This window comes from Mesoplodon densirostris, chromosome 7 (assembly GCF_025265405.1).
Source record: "Mesoplodon densirostris isolate mMesDen1 chromosome 7, mMesDen1 primary haplotype, whole genome shotgun sequence".
Lineage (NCBI taxonomy): Eukaryota > Metazoa > Chordata > Mammalia > Artiodactyla > Ziphiidae > Mesoplodon > Mesoplodon densirostris.
The window spans coordinates 72,257,694-72,285,663 of record NC_082667.1 but is presented as its reverse complement, the minus strand read 5'-3'; the positions used below and the strand labels follow the sequence as shown (position 1 = coordinate 72,285,663).

The following is a 27,970-nucleotide window of genomic DNA, read 5'->3' as shown; positions in this document are numbered from 1 at the left end:
TCAAATTATGTAAAGACTGCTTGGGATCATAACATTCCAAATATATGACAACTGCAACTCCATCCTAACCGGCGTGAGAAGTATTTGCTCTCATGTTGCTTTGGTCCAAAAGAGTAGAGCTGATTCAGTAAGAGTAAACGAAGTACCTCATCTTTTGCCAGCATTAACTTAGATTGTTACTGGCAGCAGAAATATCCATGTTGAATAGTTCTACTGTAAGAGAGTATAATAAAAGAATATTTTTATGAACACATCACAGTACCAGATAAACTTTTATAAGAGAGAAACATGAAGGAACAAAAAAAGATAAACAGCTACCACACAAAAAATAGTTTCCCCCGTAACTGTATTTGAAGGGGTAAAAAGGTAGTATTAGAAGTTTGATGATGCTAACATGAAAGGAAGTTGAGTATTGTATTTATTTCTTATTTTATACAACTCTTACTGTTTACAAAAATGGTTATAGTCATGCCCATAAAAGTGTAACCCATGGCATCTGAAAGCAAACACTCTTTGTAATTATTTAAAAGGGCCTTTTTAAAAATTATAATACAAAGGTCTGTGCTCTATAAGCAGTCCTCCACTGTGCATTATAACAATAAGGCTTACTTTTAATACAAAGACTAAGTGTTTGGGAGTTATGAGCCACTGGATTTAACAAACATCATCTTATAGTTGCTTTTTGCATCTTTTTTGTTTTTGGGATCCTCCACTTCATCAGGGTGCTCAGTAGCTTGGAGTTCTTCAGCAGATTCTTCTTTCTCTGACTCTGAATCACTTTCAGAGTCATCTGGACTTTCAGGATCAGGTGAATCATCATCATCATCATCATCTCCAGCCACATCACCTTCTCCATCATGATCGTCTACCTAAAAACATCAATCAACAGCTATTAAAATACATTATCCAGTACAAAAACTGGAAAAGACCCTAAAATTTTTGTCTCACTCCCTAGCCATTAAATTAACAGTTTAAGATCAGAGGCTGCCTAGGGAAGAAATGAGGACTCAGGCACCTCCATGTGTTTTATACACTGGGACTTGAGCAGGATTTGGGTTTAAGAAAGGGCTCTGAAGACCACTCACCTTCTCCCCTCCCCCCTAGTTTGAAAATAATATATTATTATCTTCCTGATGGAAACAGTATGATTTTAAGTAAATAAGGCAAGTTAACCACTGATCCATGGGAATACTTAAACAGTTATCAATGTTTTTTGCATATTACATTACTTTGGAGTAATGGACCAATAGTTATTATATGAAAAGAGATGACGTAGGAAACAACCAAGAAAACTCTCCTGAACCGGTATTTACATGAAATATTTCATGTAACTTGTATGTTGTTCATGCCTAATTAAGGTGTGCCCTAATGATTATCTAAGCAGAATTTACATTAAGCTAGTATCAGAAAACATATTTCTAAAATTCTCAAAAATATCTATTCTCATTATCTACAAAGACCTAGTTTGGAATGTAAAAATATTTTAAGTAACTGCATAAAGAAAGCTTTCTACATAGGATTCTTGATTGCTAGAGTAATTTAACACAAATAAATGATAATCAAATTGGAAATTATCTTCCCACTTAATGAAAATACATAATTACTACCTCACTGAAGCCAAGTCCACAATGTCGTCGATATCTTCCTGATAATTTACTGTCCATACTTTGTTGATATTGAGACTCCAGTTCTTCATTAATTTTCTTGTCTTCTTCCCCTGTATGTCCAGTGTACTTTGATTATGTTTCAGTCAAATTAATAAAAATATTTGATTACACAAAAAACCCACAATACAGATGCTATTATATTCAGGGCTGATTTCTCTAACTGTGACTAATTTTACAGTGAATTTTGTGGATGGGTTTATAAACCATAGGTAGTTACCCAACAGATAAAATAATTGAAGGATGTATTCATGATTACTTCTTTAGTAACCAACCCCCTGAAGCACAAGTTGTTTATTAAAGATGAAAAACTTAATTTTTCCCATGTAATAATTCAAACCAGATACAGGAATCTCAGAACTGCTTAAATTTACATATTGTAAATATTAATTACTAAGAACTTTGGGCATCATGTTTTAGTTTATTTATAGTCTAATGATGGTTCTCCTGAAAGTTTCCTCCTAGCCATGTAGAAAAAATCCTCCAACAAACAAAAGCTTCTGTCTTTGAACAGAAATAATGAAAAGGCACAAAATTCTGTTCAGAGAATGGCTAAATAAAATGACCCTGGAATGGCTTCCCTTTATGCCTTTCTTTGCATATCAGTTTACTGCACCAACATAAACTTATTTGTAATTTTATCATGCAACATTTGATATATAAATTATGTTAACATATATTCTGTTATATATGTTATGAAGCAGAATACTAAACAACCACCTATAAACTTAACACCCAAGAAGTAGAACATTACCAATACCATTGAAGCTTTCTGTACATGACATTTTAATTTGTAAATACAAGAAAAATTTCATATTTTAAAAGAATGAATGCAACAGTTAAATGTATTTCCATTCTGCCAAAGCTCAGGGACTCTTGCCTTTTGTAGCAGTGCAAATCAATTTGAAATAACTGTTCAACACCAGAAATATGAAACGCCTATTAATTTCTAATGTCTATCATCAGGGCCAATTTTATTTTATTTTTTAATTTTTATTTATTTATTTATTTTTGCAGTACGCGGGCCTCTCCCGTTGTGGAGCACAGGCTCCAGACGCGCAGGCTCAGCGGCCACGGCTACATGGGCCCAGCCGCTCCGCGGCATGTGGGATCTTCCCGGACTGGGGCACGAACCCGTGTCCCCTGCATCGGCAGGCGGACTCTCAACCACTGCGCCACCAGGGAAGCCCCAGAGCCAATTTTAAATGGGATAAAACTTTACTTTTCAGCAGACTGAATTCAAATCCAAATTCTAATTCATTTTCAGTTTTTACTTTTAAAGTTTTTCCCCAAAAAATTAAAAGAAAAATTAATTTCTTCAGGCTTTCCAATGAGTCTATACTCTTCAAAGATATCAGAGCAAAACTCAGTGAATAAACTAAAAACCAGTATAATATGCCAACTATAACACTGTATATTAAATAATTTACAAAATACATGTAAACTCTAGATACTATAGTTGGCAAGATGAGGCATAAAACCTCACTACAATTAAAATACTACATGTTGTGAGTTAGTAAAAATGAAGACAGAAACTGGTCAGTTTCTTGGTTAGAATATCATTGATGTATATATACTCAAATCTTTTATGAAAGTATATACTGTTAAATGATATACGTAACATGTTTACATATACTACATATATTTCTAATATTTGTTAATCACTAGAACTAATCAACAATTATACACGGAAGTTAGAATATCCCAAAATATGTACAAATATTTCATATTCCAAATTTAGCACCTCCACTTTAATTATATTTTACTTTCTTACCTGTTCGGAAGTGAGATGTGGATTTGTGATCTCCTATAACAAGACGACCAGTATGTTCTTTCTGTAAGAAGGCAGGAAATTTATTAGAATTTGAGACCACTAATTCAACATAATTATTAAGTGTCTACTATGTGCCTGACAATATTCCAGGCTTATGGGATACAGTGAAGAAAAAGAACTAAATTAAGATCCCTGTCTTTATGGAACTTACATTCTTGCATGGATAGGGATAGGGAGGGGACACAAAATCAGTAAGTAAATTATAGTATGTGTGAAGGCAGTGTAATTACAATAAACCAAGCAGAGGAAGGGGATAGAAAGTATGTAGAGTTCAAGCTGGAATTTTAAATGGGATAGATAGCTAGAAAAGTGGATCAATCTAAACATTTTCTTTCCTAAAATGCCAGTTAAATGAGTTGCTTTAATTTTTCCACCTTCTCTTTCTGATGTCTCAGGCATATATCATGGAAAGAAAGCAAATGAGATTATTTAACTGAATAAAAATGAGATTTATAATGAACAAAGTGATCGAAATTTAAAATATAGAACATAAAAATAACCATTACTATTTAACATACCACAAATAGCTAGCTCATTACTTTTGACTACAATAAACACCCACTTTCAAACTATCAAAAAGCACAGAACTTAAAACAATCTAGTTCTATAAAACATAAAAATAAATCTGACTCAAAGTTACCAACTGATCAGCTTACATAATTACTCTCAATTTATCAGTTCCAATCCACTCTTCATGGTTCATATTTAGTTTTGAAACCGAGCATGAGCCCATGGGGCTCCTGGGCATGGAAGCCTTTCCGTGTCCCCAGTTTCTTGTTTATAGGGAACAGACTCCAGCCTCCATGACACTCCCTGAGTTCCAAAGGGCAGATTCGAACTGTTGCTTAACAGGGAAGGGAGGTGATGCAGAGACAAGGGAGGAGCAGTCAAGAAACAACAGGGTAGCCTTTGGATAGGGTCCTGGTTCTGCCTGAAGGGATACAGGTAACAATGAGTTCTTTACAGAATGAAAACCCCCAACAAATGTAAGATATTAGCATTCTTTATTCCAGATTAAAGGAACCAGAGGAGCTCTTCAAGAGACCATCTGAGGCCAGATTTAAGGAGTCACAGAAACTCATCAGACCACCTGAAGCCAGGCCCTGCACACACCCTGATCCTTATCAGCAACTCTTCCTTTGAACCACTGCTATAAAACTCCTCACCAAATCCCTCCGGGTCGGGACACACAGTTTTGAGAGGCACTGAGCCTGCTGTGTCCCCCTTTGCCTGGCAGAGCAATAAAGCTGTTCTCTTCTACTTCATCCCAAACTCTGTCTCTGAGATTCAATTCCATACTGGTGCACAGAGGCCGAGTTTTCGGCATCAGTTTCACAAGGTAAAGAAATAAATTGTTCGGGAGACTGGCCAAGATGGCAGAGCAGAAAGATCTTGAGCTCACCTCCTCTCACGAGCACACAAAAACCACAACTATCTGCAGAACAGCTATCAATGAAAAAGACTGGAACCCACCAGGAAAGATCTTCTACAACTAAAGACATGAAGAAGGAACCACAACAACCTGGATATAATCAAATTCCATACCCCTTGGGGTGGGTGATCCACAAACTGGAGAATAATTACACTGCAGAGGTTCTCCTACAGGAGTGAGAGTTCTGAGTCCGACATCAGGCTCCCCAGCCCAGGGGTCTGGTACCAGGAAGATGAGCCCCCAGAGCATTTGGCTTTGAAGGCCACTGGGTCTTAACTGCAGGAGCTCCACAGGACTGGGGGAAATACACTTCACTCTTCGAGGGAGCACACAAAATCTCACATGCACCCAGACACAGGGCAAAAGCAGTAATTTGATAGGCACCTGGGCCAGACCTACCTCCTAGTCTTGGAGAGTCTCCTGGAGACGCGGGGTGGTGGGGGGACTGCGGCTCACCCTAGGGACACAGACACTGATGGCAGAATACTGGGGAACACTATTGGTGGCTGACACCTTGGCTCGTTAGTTCCAAGACCTTATCCCACCCAACAGTCTGTAGGTGCTAGTGCTGGGACGCCTCAGGCTAAACAACTAACTGGGCAGGGACACTGCCCCACCCCTCAGCAGACAGGCTGCCTAGAGACTTACTGAGCCCACAGCCACCTCAAGATATGCCCCCTAGACATGGCTCTGCCCATGAGAGGACTGAGACCCAGCTCCACCCACTAGTGGGCAGACACTAGCCCCTCCCTCCAGGAAGCCTGCACAAGCCTCTAGAGCAGCCTCACCACCCAGGGGGCAGACACCAGATGCAAGAAAAATATGATTCCCGCAGACTACAGACCAAGCCTGCCCACAGCAGGCCAGACCGTACCCACTAGCAGGCCAACACAACCTTCAGGACACCCTGGACCCCATAATCAACTGTGTCAAGAACGACCTCCTAACCCCAAATCTTATATGTGCTCTGGGATCCAGGGGCCCTGCAGCCAGACTCCAGGAACTAGCTCTGACTGCCCACTTGCCCCCAGAATCTGGCTTAACCTGCCAATGGGTGGGCAACAGCCCCAGAGTCTTCATGAACCTGACTCTGACCACGCAGCCAGCACTAGCCTTGGGGCCCCCTAGGGTTGTGCAAGCAGCCACTTCATGACCAGGGCCTGCTGAACAGCAGCCAGCAGCATCCGCATGAGGCAGGGCCTGGCAACCAACCAGACTAGGGGCCAACCAAGCCCACCAGATCACTCACACAGTCAGGCCACCACAACAGAAGGACCCACACAGCCCTCTTAGGAGGAAACTCTAGAGCATATAGCTTGGGTGGCGAGAAGGGAGTGCACTGCTGGGATGCATAGGACACATCCTAGAGGGCCACTTCTCCAAAATCAAGAAATGTAACTAACCTACCACATACATAAAAATACAAATAACAACTTAGACAAAATGATGTGGCAGAGGAATATGTTCCAGATGAAGGAGCAAGATAAAACCCCAGAAGAACTAACTGGAGATAGGCAATCTACCTGAGAAGGAGTTCAGAATAATGATTGTAAAGATGACCAAAGAATTTGGGAGGAGAATGGATGCCAGAGCAAGAAGGTAGAAGTTTTTAACAAAGAGTTAGAAAATTTAAAGAACAACCAAACAGAGATGAAAAATACAATAACTGAAGTGAAAAATACACTGGAAGGAATAAATAGCAGTCTGAGTGATACAGAAGAATGGATCAGTGAGCTGGAAGACAGAGTACTGGAAATCACTGCCACTGAACAGAAAAAAGAAAAAAGAATGAAAAGAAATGAGGACAGTTTCAAAGACCTCTGGGACAACATCAAGCACACTAATATTAGCATTAAAGAGGTCCCAGAAAGAGAAAACAGAAAGAAAAAGCCTGAGAAAATATTTGAAGAGATAATAGCTGAAATATTCCTTAACCTGGGAAAGGAAACAGTCACTCAAGTCCAGGAAGTACAAAGAATCAAGGAACACACCAAGACACACTGTAATCAAGATGACAAAAATTAAAGATAAAAGAGAGAATATTAAAAGCAGCAAGGGAAAAGCAATAAATAACATACAAGGGAATTCCATAAGGCTATCAGCTGATTTTTCAACAGAAACTGCAAACTAGAAAGGAGTGCCACGATATATTTAAAGTGATGAAAGGGAAAAACCTACAAGCAAGAATACTCTACCTAGCAGAGCTCCTGTTCAGATTTGATGGAGAAATCAAAACTTTTACAGACAAATAAAAGCTAAAAGAATTCAGCATCACCAAGCTAGCTTTAGAACAAATGCTAAAGGAACTTATCTAGGTGAAAAAGAAAAGGCCACAACTAGAAACAAGAAAATTAAGAAATGAAAAAGCTCACAGATAAAGGCAAACATAAAGGTAGGAAATAATCCACATGCAAACTAGTAGGGAGGTTGACTGACAAAAGTAGAAAAATTATCTGTATCTACAATAAGCAGTTAAGGGATACACAAAGCAATTAGATATAAAATATGATATCAAAAACAGTAATTGTGGGGCCTCCCTGGTGGCGCAGTGGTTGAGAGTCCGCCTGCCGATGCAGGGGATACGGGTTCGTGCCCTGGTCTGGGAGGATCCCATATGCCGCGGAGCGGCTGGGCCCGTGAGCCATGGCCGCTGGGCCTGCGCATCCGGAGCCTGTGCTCCGCAACGGGAGAGGCCACAACAGTGAGAGGCCCGCATACCGCAAAAAGAAAAAAGAAAAAAAAAAAAAACAGTAATTGTGAGGGGAGGAGAGTACAAACGCAGGATTTCAAAAATGCATTTGTAATTAAGAGAGCAGCAACTTAAAACAATCACGTATACATATAGACTGCTCTACAAAAACCTCATGGTAACCACAAACTAAAAATCTGTAATAGATATACACACAAAATTATCCACAACACTAGAGATAGTCATCAAATCACAAGAGAAGAGAACAAAAGGTGAAAGACCTACAAAAACAAATCGAAAACAATTTTGGGAGAGGGAGCTGTGTAAGAGGAAAGGTTCTCTAACCATGGGAACCCCCTTCACCACCTGGGAAAAATCAGCCAGGACAGAAAGTGAGCTTCACTAGCTCAGAGGAGTGCAGCAACCGGCTCTAGGCAGGCAGAACAAAGAGAGACCAGCACTGATAGTCCTGGCCACCTCGCTCTACTTACTCCCCAGCCTGAGATGTGTGTCGGCTGGTGCGAGGGGGCTGGGTGCTAAAACTCAGGCTTTAGGGGACAGACCTGGGGAGAGGACTGGGGTTGACTGCACGGAGACAGCCAAAATGTATTGGAGTATGGCCCGGGCCACAAGGTGTGGGGAGGATAATGCCTGGGTCCACCACAGAAGCCCCACTGGTAATGTGCTCATGAAGGGAGGGTCAGGACCCCACCACAGCAGCCTCATTCTCCTTGTGCTCACAGTGGGCACGACTCTTGACTCTATGAGCTCTGCTAGTAGACAAGCCCTGGTGGTTGCCTACACACAGAGGTGGGGCTGAAATATGAGCTGTGTCCAGCCAGCAGCTTTGAGACTTTGGCAGATTTATGCCTCTGGTGCCTTTGTAAGCTTGGCACCTGGGGGATATCCAAGCAGATTATTGGTGTTTCTGTGATTAGGGAGGGTCCAGGGCTAATTCCATAGCTCCCATGGTGGGTCATGGTGCCTGACTTTGGCAGATGAGCACTGGTTGCTTTCTGATAACTGCGCCTGAGGGGCATCTGGGCCAACTGACTGCATTCCCACAGCTGAAGCGGGGCCGAGAGCAGTGCCAACCACAGTGTACTTTGTGAGTACTCATGACAGGTGACAGGAGACACCACAGAGCATACTTTCCAGTGGACAGCTCCTGGGAGGAATACCCAGTGGCTCCTCTCCCAGTGGGAGCACTCTAGTCCCATCTACCTCACACTGCAGTTTAGCAACGGATCTGAGAGCTTTTACTCCAACACCTGGGGAGCAAACCCTGCCCCTGGCAGGGCTGTGACAGCTACAGAGCAAAGTGGAGGCCCCTGTTCAACATCCAGTGCAGGCTCCAGTCACCACAACACCAATCACACCCCCTATCATAAGGGCAAGCACACATTGAGGAAAGACATGGCAGTCATCCATACTAAAAACAGCTTTTGCACCAAAAATATTAGACTCATTTAGGCTACACAGGGACATTCCCACATAAAAACAGCCCTTTAAGACCACAGTAGATAACTGTTTCTCCTAAAGTCATAGAGTCAGAGAAACATAAGTAAAATGAAGAAACACAGGAACTGCTCCCAACTAAAAGAACAAGAGAAATCCCCTGGAAGTACAAACGATGAAACGCCTCTCCAGTCTACTAGACCCCGAGTCCAAACAGAAGGTAATAAAAATACTAAAGGAATTAACAAAGACTATCAAAAGAAATGCAGATCACTGTAACAAGAAACTAGAACTATAAAGAGGAGCCAATTAATATAGAAAACTCATCTGTGGAGACAAACTTGAGCTAAAGGCAATAAATAGCAAACTAAATAACGCAGAAGAACAAATAAGTGGTCTGGAAGACAGAATAATGGAAATCACCCAATCAGAAGAGCAGACAAAAAGACAAGTAAAAAAAAAAAAAGAAAGCAATATACGAGACTTGTGGGATAAAATAGAGCGAGTCAATCTACACATAACAGGATCCCAGAAGGAGAAGAAAGAAAAAAGGGGATTGAAAATGCGTTTGAAGAAATTATGGCTGAAAACTTCCCAAATCAAAAGGAAACAGATATCCAGGTACAAGAAGAACAGAGAGTCCGAAACAAGATGAACCCAAGCAAACCTACACCATGACACCATGACATATTATAATTAAAATGGCAAAAGTTAAAGTGAGGATTCTAATGGCAGCAAGAGAAAAAGAGTTACTTCCAAGGAAACCCTCATAAGTCTATCAGCTGACTTCTCTATAGAAACACTGCAGGACAAAAGGGAGTGGCAAGATATATTCAAAGTCCTAAAAGGGAAAAACCTGCAACCTAGGAATACTCTATGCAGCAAGATTATCATTTAGAATAGAAGGAGAGATAAAGAATTTCCCAGACAAGTGAAAACTAAAAGAATACAGCAATACAAAACCTAAACAGACATTTCTCCTAAGAAGACATACAGATGGCCAATATGAAAAGATGTTTAACATCGCTAATTATTAGAGAAATGCAAATCAAAACTACAGTGAGGGATTACCTCACACCAGTCAAAACAGCTATCATCAAAAACCCCACAAACAGTAAATGCTGGAGAGGGTGTGGAGAGAAGGGAACCCTTCTACGCTGTTGGTGGGAATGTAAACTGGTACAGCCACTATGGAGAACAGTATGGAGGTTCCTTAAAAAACTAAAAATAGAGCTACCATATGACCCTGCAATCCCACTCCTGGGCATATATCCAGAGAAAAACATGGTCCGAAAGGATACATGCACCCCAATGTTCATTGCAGCACTATTTACAATAGCCAAGACAGGGAAGCAACCTAATGCCCATCGACAGAGGAATGGATAAAGAAGATGTGGTACATGTAAACAATGGAGTATTACTCAGCCATTAAAAAGAAGGAAATAATGCCCTATTCAGCAACATGGATGGACCTAGAGACTGTCATACTGAGTGAAGTTAAGTCAGACAGAGAAAGAGAAATCTCATATGATACTGCAATGTGGTACACATATACAATGGAGTATTACTCAGCCATAAAAAAGAATAGAATAATGCCATTTGCAGCAATATGGATGGACCTAGAGAATATCATACTAAGTGAAGTAAGCCAGACAGAAAAAGACAAATATCATATGCTATCACTTATATGTGGAATCTAAAAAAAATGATACAAATGAACTTATTTACAAAACAGAAACAGACTCTCAGACTTTGAAAACAAACATATGGTTTCCAAAGGGGAAAGGTGGGAGGGGAGGGATAAATTAGGAATTTGGGATTAATATATATACATGCTACTATATATAAAAATAGATAATCAACAAGGACCTACTGTATAGCACAGGGAACTCTACTCAATATTCTGTAATAAACTATATGGGAGAAGAACCTGAAAAAGAATAGATATATGTATATCTATAACTGAATCAGTTTGCTGTACACCCGAAACTAACACAACACTGTAAATCAACCTTACTCTAATATAATATAAAAATTAAATTAAAATAAAATAAACAACAAAGTCCTAGTGTATAGTACAGGAACTATATTCAATATCTTGTAGTAAACTATAATGGAAAATAATATGAAAAAGAATATATATAAAGTACAGCAAAGTATCATTTTGCTGTAAGAAAAATGCCAGAAAGTAACACCACACTGTAATTGAACTATATTTCAATAAAAAATATATAAGCAAACAAAATGAGAAAAAACAGAAAACAAAAGCAGTTATAAGAGGAAAGTTAATAGCAATACAAGCTTACCTCAGGAAAGAAGATAAATCTCAAACAACCTAATCTTACACCTAAAGCAACTAGAGAAAGAAGAACAAATAAAACCCAAAGTTAATAGAAGGAAAGAAATCATAAAGACCAGAGCAGAAATAAGAAAACAATAGAAAAGATCAATGAAACTAAAAGCTTATCCTTTGAAAAAATAAACAAAATTGATAAACCTTTAGCCAGACTCATCAAGAAAATAAGGGCTCAAATCAATATTAAAAATGAAAAAGGAGAAGTTACAACTGACATCACAGAAATACAAAGGATCATAAGAGACTACTACTACAACCAATTATACACTAGTAAAATGGACAACCTAGGAAAAATGGACAAATTCTTAGAAAGGTACCATCTCCCAAGACTGAACCAAGAAGAAATAGAAAATATGAAGGGACTAATAACAAGTATTGAAGTTGAAATGGTAATTTAAAAACTTCCAACGGACAAAAGACAAGGACCAGATGGCTTCACAGGGGAATTCCATCAAACATTTAGAGATGAGTTCACACCTATCCTTCTAAAACTTCCTGCAGAGGAAGGAACACTCCCAAAATCATTTTATGAGGCCACCATCACCCTGATACCAAAACCAGACAAAGATAACACAAAAAAAGAAAATTACAGGCCAATATCACTGATGAACACAGACACACAAATCCTCAACAAAATACTAGCAAACCGAATCCAACAAAACATTAAAAAGATCATACACCATCATCAAGTGGGATTTATCCCAGGGATGCATGGATTTTTCAATATCTGCAAATCAATGTGTGATACACCACGTTAACAAACTGAATAATAAAAACCAAATGATCATCTTGTGAATGAGGAATGTGGCCTGCTGTATCAGTAAACGAAGGATACTGTGGCCATCAAGCCAGCAGCCACCCCCAACTGTGCACCCTGAGGGGATTCAGGATGGTGAAAAGCATGAAACTGGCCCTAGATAGTTAGGGTGTATATCAAAGGAATGATTTCAATGAGTCCAGACTCTTGAATCTTCCCACACGTGGAAGTGTTAAATTCATTAACTTGACATGTTTGGTTTTCCATAATTAACAGTTTCTTTAATTAACAGTAATCCGTTGATGTTTCAACTACCTAGTTTTTGATGCCAAATGCGTATATATCCTGGCTCCTCCTTTACCTCTTTGGAGCAGTGCCTCAGAGCAATATGAGAGGCTGACTTAAGTCCTCGGGAAATCCGCCAAATAAAACATAATTCTCAACTTTTAGGTTGTGTATTTTTTTCAGTTGACAGTTTTGGTGACCAGGAAGGGACTCAGAGCAGACACCTCTCCTTTGCCTGAACTCTAAAAGGAACTGGGGCCTTGGTACCAGCAGAGGCCTGTTGTGCCCATCCGGCTCCGCAGAGAGTCCAGATGAATTTGGGTGAGTCCCTCCTGGTTCTTGGATCTCCCGATTACTGGCTGATGATCCTGAGTTTTATTTGGCGGTGTCTAACAGGTACCTGGCTCCCCAGTTGAAAGATATTGGGGAGTGGCCCCTGCTAGTTGAAAGATACTAGGGGAGCCCAGTTGACAGACACTGGGAGAAAGTGTCCCCTACCTGAAAGATACTAGGGTAACTCAATTGAAAGACACCAGGATTTCCTCAGTTTGAAAGATACTGAGCAGTCTCAGCTGAACGGTTGGTTAGGTAAGAGGTTTACCTGACATTTTCCTCAAATTGGCTATCTTGACAAGAATGTGTCGGGATAAAAGTACACGAATAAAATTTTATGCCTGAGAAATTCAAGTTCAAATGGGAAACAGATTCTCTCAGAGAAATGAGGGGTGTCAGAAAGCCAACCTCCAACTAACTCTCCAGCCAGATTCATGTACGTACAGAGCTCATACCTGCAAGTAAATAAAGGAAATCTTGCCCTGAAAATGACTAAATGGAGCTCTTTTATTGTATACGCAGCTATGTTAGAAAAAGTTGGGGGGCTTCCCTGGTGGCGCAGTGGTTGAGAATCTGCCTGCTAATGCAGGGGACGCGGGTTCGAGCCCTGGTCTGGGAGGATCCCACATGCCACAGAGCGGCTGGGCCCGTGAGCCACAACTACTGAGCCTGCGCATCTGGAGCCTGTGCTCCGCAACAAGAGAGGCCACGACAGTGAGAGGCCCGCGCACCGCGATGAAGAGTGGCCCCCGCTTGCCACAACTAGAGAAAGCCCTCGCACAGAAACGAAGACCCAACACAGCAAAAATAAATAAATTAATTAATAAACTCCTACCCCCAACATCTAAAAAAAAAAAAAAAAAGAGTTAAGTGCGATGAAGGTCTTAGTACCCTGCATGTGTTTGGCTAATAATAAAAAAAAAAAAAAAAAAAAAGAAAAGAAAAAGTTGGCTTCATAAAAACATATTTTCAGAATTCTAATGTTAAAAAAAACAAAAGCCCTTCTAGGGGGAAGCTGCATTCCTCCTCCTGTGTCTTTGAGATGTAAATGTTTTGTCTGATCTTCAGGCCTTTTGAGTGTTTGTGTGTTTTAAGTTCTTGGTCTCTGTCATCCAAAAGGTACACATATGGTGTACATTTAGCAGCCAATCGAATAGACTGAGATTCTGAGCAGGCTTTTGTCTGAATTTTTGCCATCTTAACCTTCATTGCGTCAGCCTGTTTAGTGAGGGCCTTTACTTTCTTAGACTATTTTTGGGAGTAAACTTTCTGGATCTGTTTAGGTCACATCCTTCACACTCTCCTGTGGGGAAGCCTCTTGCATCCTATTGGTTTAAGTCACTATTAACATATATCTCATTAATGGCCAGATGACAGAGCCTTTAAATTCGAGAAACTTCTAAATTGGTAAATTTTTAGAGAACTCTCATTATAAACAGGTGTTTTATTGATATCTATGGGAAAAAAAAATTAAAGGTGGGAAAAAAATATATAATGGTTAACTTAAGAACTCCCTTAGTTTAAAACAAACCAAAAAAACTGGTTTGGGAAACCTTATTGTGGTTTCTGCTTCCCCTCAATAGATCTTACAGATGCTAATAAAAACATCAGAATAATTAATATTAATTAGGTTGATTAACAGAAAAATAAGAGAAAAACCTAAAGTCTAGAGACTCTTTCCCCACAAGGTAAACTTTTTAAAGGAACATATCCCAAATGGATAAAGAAATCTTAAGATAAATGATTACTTTAAAATGCGATAAATAAAATGAATGTTAATGGGATTAAAACAAAACGTTTTGATACATTACCTAAGGTTCAATGGGCCAAATGGAAACCCCTCTCCATTGTACTGGTACCCAACATTAAAGGACCCCAAGCAAGTCCGCTCTATTTACCCGTTTAAAATATATATATTTAAATGGTGGAAGAAAATTACACTGAGGTACCTGACCAACAATTACTTGGGGCAACAATTAGGCCAATTAATCAAGTTTACAAAAGGGCCTGAGTCAGTTGGCTCAACCCCTCACTGGGGACCCCAGAGCCTTTTATACGAAATAGATAAAATGGTCAAGAGAAAAAAAGAAAGGAAAGCTTCTAGGACTCCTTGTAATACCGAGACTCGTTGATTGGGTCCTAAGAGAAACTAACATCAAAGGTGTAAAAGTTGGCAGAATTGAGATGAAAGTTTATAAAAATTGGTATTTATGTTCACCAATCTACAGAATGCTAATGTAAAAGACAGTTCATAATTGCTTACTTAGTATTCACTAGAAATCAAAGTTTTTAAGGGTTGAGAATTCTAATTTAAATATGAAATTAAAGCTACTAAAGCTACTACTAACTTATGAGGAACCCAAACATCAAAGCGATGAACATAACGAAACTGGTGGAAATGATTTTCAGCGCTTGATTTGGATATTCTGGCTATGTAGGCTATCTTCCATGTGGTGTAACGTTGACTGTTCTCAATCAATGTCTTGATTTGATTGCTGTCAACTTCAAATGGTCTACCTGACCACGGAGCACCGTACAGCGAGAAATCTCAAGCACAAAACTTTGCAAACCACTTTTGACACATTCAGTCAGTCACAGTACCTTCTCCATACACTGCACAAATCTTTTTTTGCGTTTTAGTTGCGTTTCTACCTTTCTTGAAATAATAAAGCATAATATGCCGAAGTTGTTGCTTTTTTTCTTCCATCTTCAGTATTAAAATGGCTACACAAAAATTCACCAGTTTTGATAAAGTTTTTTTTAAATGCATACTGATATGACAACTGTCACAATACAATCTAAGAAAATTGTTTCGAATGAAGTTAAAGACAACTAAGTGCTACTAGAGACAGCTTATGGAAAAACCAAACGAACTTTTTGGCCAACCCAATACTTGCAAAGCACTGCCAAGTAACTAGTGATGAACCTTATGTTATATTGTATGTATAAATGTCATTAATACAGATATTCCAAAATTTATATGAAATTACTAAAATCTGAGATAACGCTGATATAATGTTATCAATCATAATTCTAGTTATTATCGAAATATCCAAGTTCCTTGTCAACTGCATTGTAATCAGATCTTTAACCATGGCATTTTAAGTCCTGTCATTTATAAATAGTCATTGTTTTATTCTGATGCTTTTATAAAAGGAAGATCTTCAAGAAGATTCATAAAAAGGACTTTTTAACAAGTATAAGTTTCTGATAACTTTTAGATCATACCACTGAACTGGGTAAGAAATGACAAAACTCTAATGCAAAACCTGACTACTTCATCCAAATCAACAGGAATTACACGGGACTGAATGAATTTGTAAATATGATTTATAACTTTATGACTTTTTCAGGGAAATATATTGGCTTTTCCTCTTTGTTTTCCAGAAAAACGTTTCCTCTATTATGCTATGACCTACAAGTTGATCAAGTATTCTTTTATAAACAAAAATAAAACATATTTTTTCCTCTCTACCTGATCCTTCCATATTTGGCTTCTCCACCTGGCTCTCCTATGGACTTGATGGTTTACTGGGACCAGATTACAACTAGTTATACTAATCACTGGTTTTTTTTGAATTTTATTTATTTTTTTATACAGCAGGTTCCATTAATCATTGTTTTAATTTGTTCTCTTTGTTCCTGAATTGTTTATGCTCTGTGTCTCTCTCTGCTGTACTATGACCTTATTAATGTTACTGACTATATTAATTATCCTGTCTAGTTTATAAGATTGTCTCTTACCCAATGTGTAACCAGGTCTCCAAAAAAATTAATGACGGCTAAAGGTCCTGAAACAGTTGATCATACTCATACTCACACACACACACACACACACACACACACACAAATATATATATATGTATATAAAAGACTCTACACAGGATAACTGTAACAGTACAACTCTCGGTATGGAAAGAAGCAACAAGAGAAAACATTTTCTAGATCATAGCAGACTAGTAAGATAGGTGATCCAGAGAGTTCTAGATTTTTAACAGGTCCTAATCCAAAAATTTGAGTGGCCTATCAACAGAATCTTTGCCTGATCTAGGAATGAGCCTTCCTAGCACTGTGGGACAAAATTGGTCATGAAATGCCTCCCAAACGTTGGTTGAATTTATGATCAAGGGGAAGCACTGTGAATGAAAAATGCTGCCCTATCAGTAAACAAAGGATGTTGCAGCCATCAAACCAGCAGCCATTGCAGCTACCCCCAACCGGGCACCCGGTGGGGATTCAGAATGGAGAAAAGAAGGATACTGGCCCTAGATAGTTAAGGTGCAAATCAAAGGAATGATTTCAATGAGTCCAGTCTTGCATCTTCCTACATGTAGAAAAGTGTTAAATTCATTAACTTGACATGTCTGGTTTCCCTTAACAGTTCCATTAATTAACAGTAATCTTTTGATGTTCCAACTATCCGGTTTTTATTGCAAAACTCCTATACATCCTGGTTCCTCCCTTACCTCTTTGGAGCAGTCCCTCAGAGCAATCTGAGAGGCTGTCTTCTAGGCTTAAGTCCTCAGAAAATCCGCCAAATAAAACATAATTCTCAACTTCTAGGTTGTGCACTTTTTCAGTTGACAATCTCAATAAATGCAGAAAAAGCTTTTGATGAAATTCAACATCCATTTATGATAAAAACTCTCCAGAAAGTGGGCATAGAGGGAACCTACCTCAACATAATAACGGCCATATACGACAAACCTACAGCTAACATCATACTTAATGGTGAAGAGCTAAAACCATTCCCTCTAAGATCAGGAACAAGACAAAGCTGTCCACTCTTGCCACTTTTATTCAGCATAGTATTGGAAATCCTAGGCACAGCAATCAGACAAGAAAAAGAAATAAAAGAAATCCAAATTGGAAAGGAAGAAGTAAAACCGTCACTGTTTGCAGATGACATGACACTATACATAGAAAATCCTAAAGATGCCACCAGAAGACTACCAGAGCTCATCAGTGAATTCAGTAAAGTTGCAGGATACAAAATTAATATACAGAAATTGGCTGCATTTCTATACAGTAACAATGAAATATGAGAAAGAGAAATTAAAGAAACAATCCCATTTACCATCACATCAGAAAGAATAAAATACCTAGGAATAAACCTACCTAAGGTGGCAAAAGAACTGTACTGTGAAAACTATAAGATGCTAATAGAAGAAACTGAAGATGACACAAACAGATGGAAAGATACACCGTGTTCTTGAAGTGGAAGACTCTGTATTGTTAAAGTGACTATACTTCCCAAGGCCATCTACAGATTCAATGCAGTCCCTATCAAATCACCAATGTCATTTTTCACAGAACTAGAACAAATAATTTTAAAATTTGTATGGCCCCAAATAGCCAAAACAATTTTAAGAACAGAGCTGGAGGAATCACAGTCCCTGGCTTCAGACTATACTACAAAGCTACAGTAATCAAATCTGTATGGTACTGGCATAAAAACAGACAGAGATTAATGGAATGGGATAGAAAGCCCAGAAATAACCCCATGCACTTATGGTCAATTAATCTACGATGAAAGAGGCAAGAATATACAATGGAGAAAAGACCACTAATTTCAAGAAGTGGTGCTTGGAAAACTGGACTACATGCATAAGAATGAAATTAGGACATCCTCTAACACCATATGCAAATATAAACTCAAAATGCATTAAAGACATAAATGTAAGACCATATACTACAAAACCCCTAGAGGAAAACACAGGCCAAACACTCTTTGACACAAATCGCAGCATTACTTTTTTGGATTTGTCTCCTAGAGTAATGGAAATAAAAAAATACACAAATGGAACCTAATTGAACTTAAAAGCTTTTGCAGAGCAAAGGAAACCATAAGCAGAATGAAAAGACAACCTATGGAATGAGAGAAAATATTTGAAAATGATGCAACCAACAAGGCATTAATTTCCAAAATATACAAATAGTTCATATAGCTCAATACCCAAAACAAAACGAACAAAAACAACCCAACCCAATCAACATACAAGCAGAAGACCTAAATAGACATTTCTCCAAAGAAGACAAACAGATGGCCAACAGGCACATGAAACAATGCTCAACATCACTAATTACTAGAGAAATGCAAATCAAAACTACAAGGAGGTATCACCTCACACTGATCAGAATGGTCATCACCAAAAAGTCTACAAATAATAAATGCTGGAGCGGGGTGTGGAGAACAAGGATCCCTCCGATGCTGTTGGTGTGAATGTAAATTGGTGCGGCTACTATGGCAAACAGTATGGATGTTCCTTAGAAAACTAAGAGTTGGGCTTCCCTGGTGGCGCAGTGGTTGGGAGTCCACCTGCCGATGCAGGGGGTGCGGGTTCGTGCCCCGGTCCGGGAGGATCCCATGTGCCGCGGAGCGGCTGGGCCTGTGAGCCATGGCCGCTGGGCCTGCGCGTCCGGGGCCTGTGCTCCGCGACGGGAGAGGCCACAGCGGTGAGAGGCCCGCGTACCGCAAAAAAAAAAAACAAAAAAACCCCTGAGTTACCACATGATCCAGCCATCCCATTTCTGGCGGTATATCTAGAGAAAACTAACTCAAAAAGATATATGCATCCCAATGTTCATAGCAGCAGTATTTACAACAGCCAAGACATGGAAGCAACCTAAATGTCCATCAACAGGTGAATGGATAAAGAAGAAGCGGTACACACGCACGCACACGCACACACACACACACACACAATGAAATACTACTCAGCCATAAAAAGGAATGAAATAATGCCGTTTGCAGCAACATGGATGGACCTAGAGAGTATCATACTAAGTGAACTCAGACAGAAAGACACAAATATTGTGATATCACTTATATGTGAAATCTAAAAATTATGATACAAATGAACTTATTTACAAAACAGAAACAGACTTACAGACATAGAAAACAAACTTATGGTTACCAAAGGGGAAAGGAGGTGGGAGGGATAAATTTGGAATTTTGGGTTAACAGAGACAAACTACTATATATATATATATATATATAAAATAGATAAACAACAAGGTCCTACTATATAGCACAGGGAACTATATTCAAGATCTTATAATAAACTATAATGGAAAAGAATCTGAAAAAGAATATCTATCTATCTATATATATGCATAACTGAATCACTTCGCTGTATACCTGAAACTAATACAACATTGTAAATCAGTTATACCTCAATTGAGAAAAAAAAAAAACTGAAAAAAAGGGAAATTGTTCACTAAAACTGAGTGAAAGTGAGATTAAATTTGACTTCGCAAAGCAATCTTAACCAATTATCTGTGTATACAGTAAATAACAAATCACCCTATTGTGAAATCATGACGCATTCTCCATACCCAAAGATGATACTCCTGAAAAGGTTCAAGCATTAATGCTTATTGCCTTACATGTTATTAGCACAAAAGCAAATCAATAATTCAGTAGTTTGTTCCTTTAGATTGCAGAAGACACCTCATAACAAGATCTGAATATACATAATGGCATCAAGTTATTCTAAGATGATAGTATTATACTGGTCTATCATACTTTCTCAGTTGGTTCTCCCTGTGACCAATAAAATACTCAGTGGCTAGGATTAGGAATGTACTTTGGGGCCACAAAATAGCATAAATCTAAACAGCCTACGTAAAAGATCAAAGCTATGATCTTTGCCCTTGTTAGCAAAGAATTTAACATATGCTAGGCCCATTTATCGGCAGCCACATTTTTTTTAATTGTTCAATTTGTTCTCCACCCACCCCCACCCTGTTTTATTGAGATATAATTGACTACTGGTAGCTAAATTTCATACATTTTTGTTAGGGTGTTCTTCCTAGGTACTTAAATGTGATCCTACTACGTTGAGCATACCCTTAAACTATTACTTTATATATCCTTAGCAAAATCTTTTATTTGCATGAACCAAGAGAAACTTCAGACTACTTTCTATGACAAATCACAAATTATTGGGAAATCTGGATTAATGTGATATTATACAAATGCTTCCTTTGTATAGGTCTTAACATCTTAGATGATCTCTCCCTATGCCCAAATCCACTGTTCTAGTCTGGCTAACTCTTAATCCCCTCAGATTCAGATCAATTCTATTTCTGGGAAGCTTTCTTGTGCTGCTAAGCCAGAGTGAGCTTCCCTTGCCTGTTGATTCCACAGCATTATGTGCATAGCTCTTCCATAGCAATTATAATTCTATATTGTTATTATCTGGTTTCCTCCAGCACATGATAGCTCCAAACTTATGTTACTGATCTATGTGACCACCTACCCAGGACCTAGTACCGTGCCTGGCATGTAGTAGATAGTCAATAGCTGTTGGTAAAATGCATTCCCATATAAATAACAAAAACAAAGGGCAGAACTTATTTCTAAAGAGCTTAAAAGAGAAAAAAGTTTTCCTTTTTCTTCCACATCAGGTCTGCAGAAAGATTACTGGGACAGTGTTAGGAAAATAAATGTACTTGCTTACAAAAAAAATCAGTATTTAGAGATCACTGTATTTGCATGTAAAAATTAATTGCTAGGAACAAGAGTTTTTTCCAACAGGTGATGTTTCCTGGTACCTATATTTTATATCTTCTGTTACGTTAATCGAACTGAAAAAGATTTCAGAATATATTGAACATTTTTAAAATTAAGTTTTTGACAAAGGCTATTCCCTTGGCTACTACTTCAAGGGCTGGAAGGAGCTATAAAATATGAAAGACCTACCAAATGGTCTTTCCAGAAGTACCTTGTATCAAATTATCAGGCTAACAGATGGCAAATCATGAACTTTCACGTTTTCTTTCTTCCACAGGAGTCTCCTCAAACCAAATTTTTTCTCTATGCAGTCTCTAAATATTACCACCCAGTGGCACGGAGAATCCTAGAAGCAGCTCAGTGAGGTCAGCTATATTTCCGAAAGCCTAAAGTAGTCATGCAGAACGGTAAAATGGGATCCAAGTGTATTAACTCCTTCTCACTTAACATACATAAAAAAGGGCATTATTTGCACAGAAAAGATAAAAACGTATTCTGTCTGATGCTTACCTTTCCTGCACCCATAAGTCTCAAGAACTTTTGTTTTCTTTCTTCATTACCTAAGTCTGCTGCCTCCCAATTGCTAGATCCAAGCTGGAAAAGAAATTAGCCAATTAATCTTTTTTGTATAGTAACAAATATTTAAAAATTTAAAGTCTACCAGTAAATCCCAAGCTTTTTCCCCGTCAGTTTTCACTATAAACTGGACTCACTCTTGCTTAGGAAGTTAAGCATATGAATAATATCCGAATTAGAATATACTCCTTTTCTGTTACCTTGAGGGAAAGTCCTGTAGTTCTTTTGCAGCCAGAGATCTGGTTTTCAAATGTTTATACTATAAGAATTACCTGGAGGGCTGGTTAAAACACAAACTGCTGAGCTACACCTCAAGAGTTTCAGACTTAGCAGGTCTGGGGTGGGGCTTGAAGATTTATTTCACTTCTAACAAATTCCTAAGAGATGCTGATGCTGCTGATGTAGGGTACCACACTTCGAGACCTACTGCCTTAGAGCCTTGCAGGGCCCTAGGGTACCTAAAACTTTGCACCCAGAAGGCTGCTACAGCTGTTAACTGAACTTAAAACTCTGGCTATATTGATATTCTAAAGAACAGTACAATATCAGAGTCAACTGGACCCAATTTTAGTTTCTTTTTTGAACAGTTTCCTTATTGTAAGGACTGATGTGTGAGCACTTTTTTTTTTTTTTTTTTTTTTAATATTTATTTGGTTGGGCCCAGTCTTAGTTGTGGCAGGCTGCCTCCTTAGCTACTGCATGCAAACTCTTAGTTGTGGCATGCATGTGGAATCTAGTTCCCTGACCAGGGATTAAACCCAGGCCCCGGGCACCGGGAGCGCAGAGTCTTAACCACTGTGCCACCAGAGAAGTCCCTGTTAGGACTTTTATTCTTACTTAAAGGTCTTCCAAAGAATAAAGAGAAAATTTACTAATTTTTTTTAAAAAAAAGAATAGACTAAAGCTCATTCTATCTTGTAATTATCAAATGGGTCTATTGAACCCTTTTATAAATCTAATATATATTATGGAATCCTAGTGATATTTCCCCCTACATATTGAAACAAATTTAAGAATTATTTCATTATAATCCATTAATCATTCCCAAATATGCTAAAAATGACTAAAATAATAAGATAGAAAAAGTGGCAGAAAAGTTTTCTCATCGTGTTGTCCAAAGTGCTGCATCATCTTTCAAGAAGACATCACCCCTCCGTTGTATGCTTCTAGCTCTCTTTGGACCCAGTTGAAATTTTTAATTTCTACTCATAATGACAACCGAGTAAAAAACTGAAAACTGACAGGAGGCATTTCACAATTATTAGACGAATAACAAGGTGAATGCAAAATGACAGGTACTGTCTAAACTAATGATAATGGCAAACTTAACTGCAATTAAACTATGAGTTTTTGGATGATGAAATACTAGATAACTTCTCCAACCGGGAGTCAATGAGAGACAAAAAAACAAAAAAATATGGTACTTTCATCTAGAAAGCCATTCAACAGGAAGAACTTCATCTTGCAATATTTTGCAATATTGCTACAACAGCCTGGACCATCCCGTTTTTCTAAAGAGGTATGTGACTATTTAATATCATCTTTTATGATATTTGTACACCAAAATTTACTTGATATGGTTTTTAAGTGGACAAGTGCTGAGGGCAGGTGACTAGAAGGAATATAGAAATGAAAACATTCATTGGATTGATCATTCTAATTGAGTTTATAATCTAAAAATGAAAATGTTTTGCAATTATAGAGCAAAGAAGACAAACCCCGTTTGACACAAAACAATGAGCAATGAAAACGCTTCAAAAAAATTCTTCAAGTATCATATTTTGATGATGCAAATCCAAGAAGTAAAATAAAGCTAAAATCTATTAGAAACAGACTTGAAATCTGAAATTATATGTTTCAGTTTCACACATGACAACTGATAAGCTGTTAGCTATATTCAGAGAATGCTAAACATTTTGGATATATATATATATATATAGAGAGAGAGAGAGAGAGAGAAATCAAGAAAACTAGGTTTGCTATGGTTAAGTTCATATCAAAATTTCTAATAAAGTTGTTTTTACTATCCTTTTGTTCTTCTGAATATTATTCATAAAAGACTAATAGAATAATATATATATCAAACAATGATGACCATCCCTCCTGGGCATATGAGAGTTGAAGTATTTGTACCATACTGGACACCCATTTATGGTTATTCCTTTTGTCTACCTAAGTTCCAAATCTCTACTTCTTTCCATCTGACAGTTCATATTTTTTCATAGACTAGTTAGTTCTTAACTGTTTCTGGCTCAATACAGTTAAAACAAAACAAAACAAAAAACCAAAAAACAAAGTACCAGTGAAGCTTAAGTTCTGATTCTCACTAAATCACTGTTCCCTGGACCTGGCATAGCGTAGCAAGTACCTTGCTCAAGTGCTGCATTCTAAAAAGCACATGGGTGCCTGATACATTCTTAGAGATTCTCCACCAGTTACTAAAATTAACCTCCCCATTCCTCTTACTTCCTGAAAGATAGCTTTCAATTCTCTCCTCCAATCAAACCAATGAAACCATTTTTGAGTTGGCTTCATCCTTAATACCCTTATTATAGAACAGCTTATTGTTTCTTATTATAGAAACAGTCAATTTACCTCCTCCTCAATACACACTGTAGCAACTATTAGAATTTATTTCTACCATTGTCAGCATTTTCCTACAACTGGATTCAATGATTTGTTACCCCCATTAAATGTGTGAGGTCAGTGGGCAAAGAAAACTTTGATTATCTTTTACATGCAGAGGTTCATTAGAAATTGCTGACCAAGTACACACTATAATTGGTTGATTTTCTAAACGTAGACATATATTTAAAAAACTTAAATATATAATATTCTGGGGCTTCCCTGGTGGCGCAGTGGTTAAGAATCCGCCTGCCAATGTAGGGGACACGGGTTCGAACCCTGGTCTGGGAAGATCCCACATGCTGTGGGGCAAGTAAGCCCGTGCACCACAACTACTGAGCCTGCGCTCTAGAGCTCGTGAGCCACAACTACTGAAGCCTGCGCCCCTTAGAGCCTGTGCTCTGCAACAAGAGAAGCCACTGCAATGAGAAGCCCTTGCACCGCAAAGCTCGCCACAACTAGAGAAAGCCCGCGCACAGCAACGAAGACCCAACGTAGCCAATCAATCAATCAATAAAATCTATTAAAAAATATATATTATACTTAAAAGATTAAAAACACAAGCACTTAAAGATAACTCCCAATTACCAACAAAAATAAAATTAATATTAAAGAAACTGACTAAAAAAATAAAATCACTGTCAAGGGACAAGTTACTACTGTATTGCACTAAAATATAGAATTAGCAACATAATCCTTTTCAGATAATGTGTGAAGGTCCTAGGACCTAATCTTGAATTGCAACTGTAACCACCTCTTTCAAAGAGAATGCTTATAGGATTGGAAAAGGTCTTAAAGGTCATCTAGTTTAAAGTGATCCCATCAAAAGCTGTAGAGATTTAATTACTTAATCCCTTTAACTTTGTTAAATTACCTACTATCACCTACAGTTTTGTGTCAAACTAAAAGATTATTTTTTTGATTCTAGCAAAACAGGTGCTTGACATTCTAGCAATCAAGTCACAGTTAAATACCAGGAGGAAAACAATGTAATAGCTTTTAAAAGGGCACCCAGGTTACTCAAAAGTCTAGATACATTCCTGGTAGGTACTGGCCTACCATATTAACAAGAAAGTTCTCAAAGCCAGTTGTAGGGAGGAACAGCGGGAATGAATAAATCTCACTATATAACTATTTATCTCCAAATCTTTACTGATTACTAATCTTTCTGCACAGCTAAAATCAATTTCAGTAAAGAGCCTTACTATTCTGGACCTAACCCCACCACTTACCCAAAGAGGGATGAGTCTTAACATCATCTCATTGCTACAACTGATGCACTAACAGTGTTGTGAGCTTTTTATGGTTCGCAAAGTAAAATATTATGAAAGGCACTCAACTGCACTACAGAAAATAAACTCTACACATTCAGAAATTGACAGCACTTTAAACAACCTAAAGAAAACTAGATGTCCTCCTTTCATCACTCTTAACTATGACCTCTCCATCGCCCCCCCCCCCCATTTCCCCATCAACGTTTCCATGGCATTTATCCATTGTATGAAGGACCTAGTTTTACGTTTACTGGTTACTGCAGCGTCCATGACACCGCGCTAGGAGCTAGTACAAATACACAAAAGGCCTAGGATAAACACCAGTTATTCATCTTTGAATTCCCAACACCTGGCACAGCAGTAAATATTTAATGGTTTACTTTAAGGAATGAATGCTTTGCAATTTAAACTGGCAACTGTAGGGGGAGGGAGGAGAGGGAAGAGAGGTACTTGACATCGAAACGGGCTTCTACGTCTCAACGTCTTAGGCCTCAGCATGGTGCGCCAGTACCAAATTATTCCCCTGGTACCATTTTTCCGTTCAATATTTTCTTGGTTTACTCTTAATAGTACAATTAAGTTTAACTCTTAATAGTACATTGCAAAAATAATCCCGGCCAGAAAAATCTGTCCAAATTTGCATGAACATCTTGACTTTATCACAGGATCATTTTAAGCCTAAAACAGGAATCCTGCCGTTTCTACTGAATAGAAAGGCCCCATAAAGAAGCTTCATCAGCCCCCGAACAGGCAAACATGGTCCCTTGACTAAGCTCTTCCACTTCTCAACCATTCAGGATTTCCTTCCTCGATTCCCCTTCCTACGCAGGCCTCCGGCTCTTAGCGTGCGGACCTCTTCAAACATTCCAACTCAAATTAAGAAAAAGGTATATTTCCCATTCTTCTGGGTCCTCCCCCTCGGCCCTCCCCCTTCAGGTCACCTCAGGCGCTTCCTCCGTCTTCATCCACCCTTCCCGGCCTACCCCAGCCTTTAGTAGGCCTCAACCCTCCACCACTCCGCCATTGTTATTTACATCGTCGTCTGGGGAGGCTGAACGCTTCACCCCGTGTGGATGGGACTCTCTGGCAGCACTCATCGTTGCGGAGACCCCAACGGGAAATGCCGAACCCACTCGCCGTTCTCCTCAGCCGCGGCGCCAGCAGCCTGCAGTCTGCCACCAGCACAAGCAGCGCCACTCCACAACGCAGAGCCTCTCCGGGTCTTCTCCGCCACTGTCGTCACCGCCGCGTGCGCTCTCCACCCCGGAGCGCTCTGGGAGTTGTAGTTTTCTGGTTCACCACATACCGCCTGAACAAAGGAGACGGAGGGTTGACTAAAACTACAAATCCCAGGAAGCCCAGCGGCGCAGCTCGCGCTGTGTGGCGGGAGTGCCCGCCGAAGCTGCGTCTTCCTCGGCTGGTGGAGGGAGCTTTTCCGCGGGTGGATATGGCGGTGAGCCTGGGGCTCAAGCTTCGTCGCTACAGAAAGAGGCTCAGGCTGGGTTTTCGCATTTCCCTGTGAGACGCTGCCCCACTGACAAATGCATTCGTTATAGTTAAGCACCTAGGTTTAAAAGTAATGTTTAATGCTTATTGAATCCTCACGAGTACAGTCACCGCAAGACAAAAACCTTTCAGAAAAAAATATGGCTCCTACCGTTTCCACCGTGGTGTTCTCTATTGCTCGTAGGTGATTTCTAAATCGGTGGGGCAGCTTTTAACACACTCCCGACAAACGTTTTCCCGCTTTCTCATTTTCACTTAAATGAGTTCATATTGGTGTTAAATGCCAATTAATTGGCCATTATTGTAACTAGGGTTCATACGAGGGAATCCTGTAAGCTTTCCACGCGGCTTTATGTGAAGTGGGAGTGACCCTCTTCAACCTCGCTGCTGGTATGTAGGCTTTGTAATTTGGGGGCCTTAGCAAAGTGAAGTCCAACTCTGCGAACAAGCCCTGTATCTTTTTCTTTTCTTTTTAAGAAATATTTACTTTAAAAAAAATTGAGGTGAAATTCTCATTATACAAAATTAACCATTTTAAAGTGTGCAGTTAAGTAGCACTTAATACATAAACAGTGCTGTGCAACCGTTACCTCTTCCTAGTTCCAAGACATTTTCATCACCCCAAAAGGAACTGTCAATACCCATTAAGCAGACCTTCCCCCT

General features: G+C 39.0%; 1 protein-coding gene across 1 annotated transcript; it reads right to left on the bottom strand.

Moving 5' to 3' along the window:
• Nucleotides 1-401: 401 nt before the first annotated feature.
• C7H11orf58 (chromosome 7 C11orf58 homolog) lies at nucleotides 402-27,047 on the bottom strand. Its single transcript, XM_060105093.1, has 5 exons — nucleotides 26,836-27,047; nucleotides 21,837-21,920; nucleotides 3,439-3,499; nucleotides 1,608-1,717; nucleotides 402-869 (listed from the first exon to the last, which is right to left on the bottom strand). The coding sequence occupies exons 1-5, from the start codon at nucleotides 26,896-26,898 to the stop codon at nucleotides 639-641; spliced, it is 549 nt and encodes a 182-aa protein (XP_059961076.1). The 5' UTR covers nucleotides 26,899-27,047; the 3' UTR covers nucleotides 402-638.
• Nucleotides 27,048-27,970: the final 923 nt, after the last annotated feature.

Bases quoted from the DNA above. Each gene is read 5' to 3' on its own strand.
- C7H11orf58 (XM_060105093.1), bottom strand. From the start codon at position 26,898: ATGAGTGCTGCCAGAGAGTCCCATCCACACGGGGTGAAGCGTTCAGCC. The intron at 1,718-3,438 runs GTAAGAAAGTAA...CTGGACATACAG, and splicing joins CACATCTCACTTCCGAACAG to GGGAAGAAGACAAGAAAATT. The intron at 870-1,607 runs GTAGTAATTATG...TGATGTTTTTAG, and splicing joins GTGGACTTGGCTTCAGTGAG to GTAGACGATCATGATGGAGA.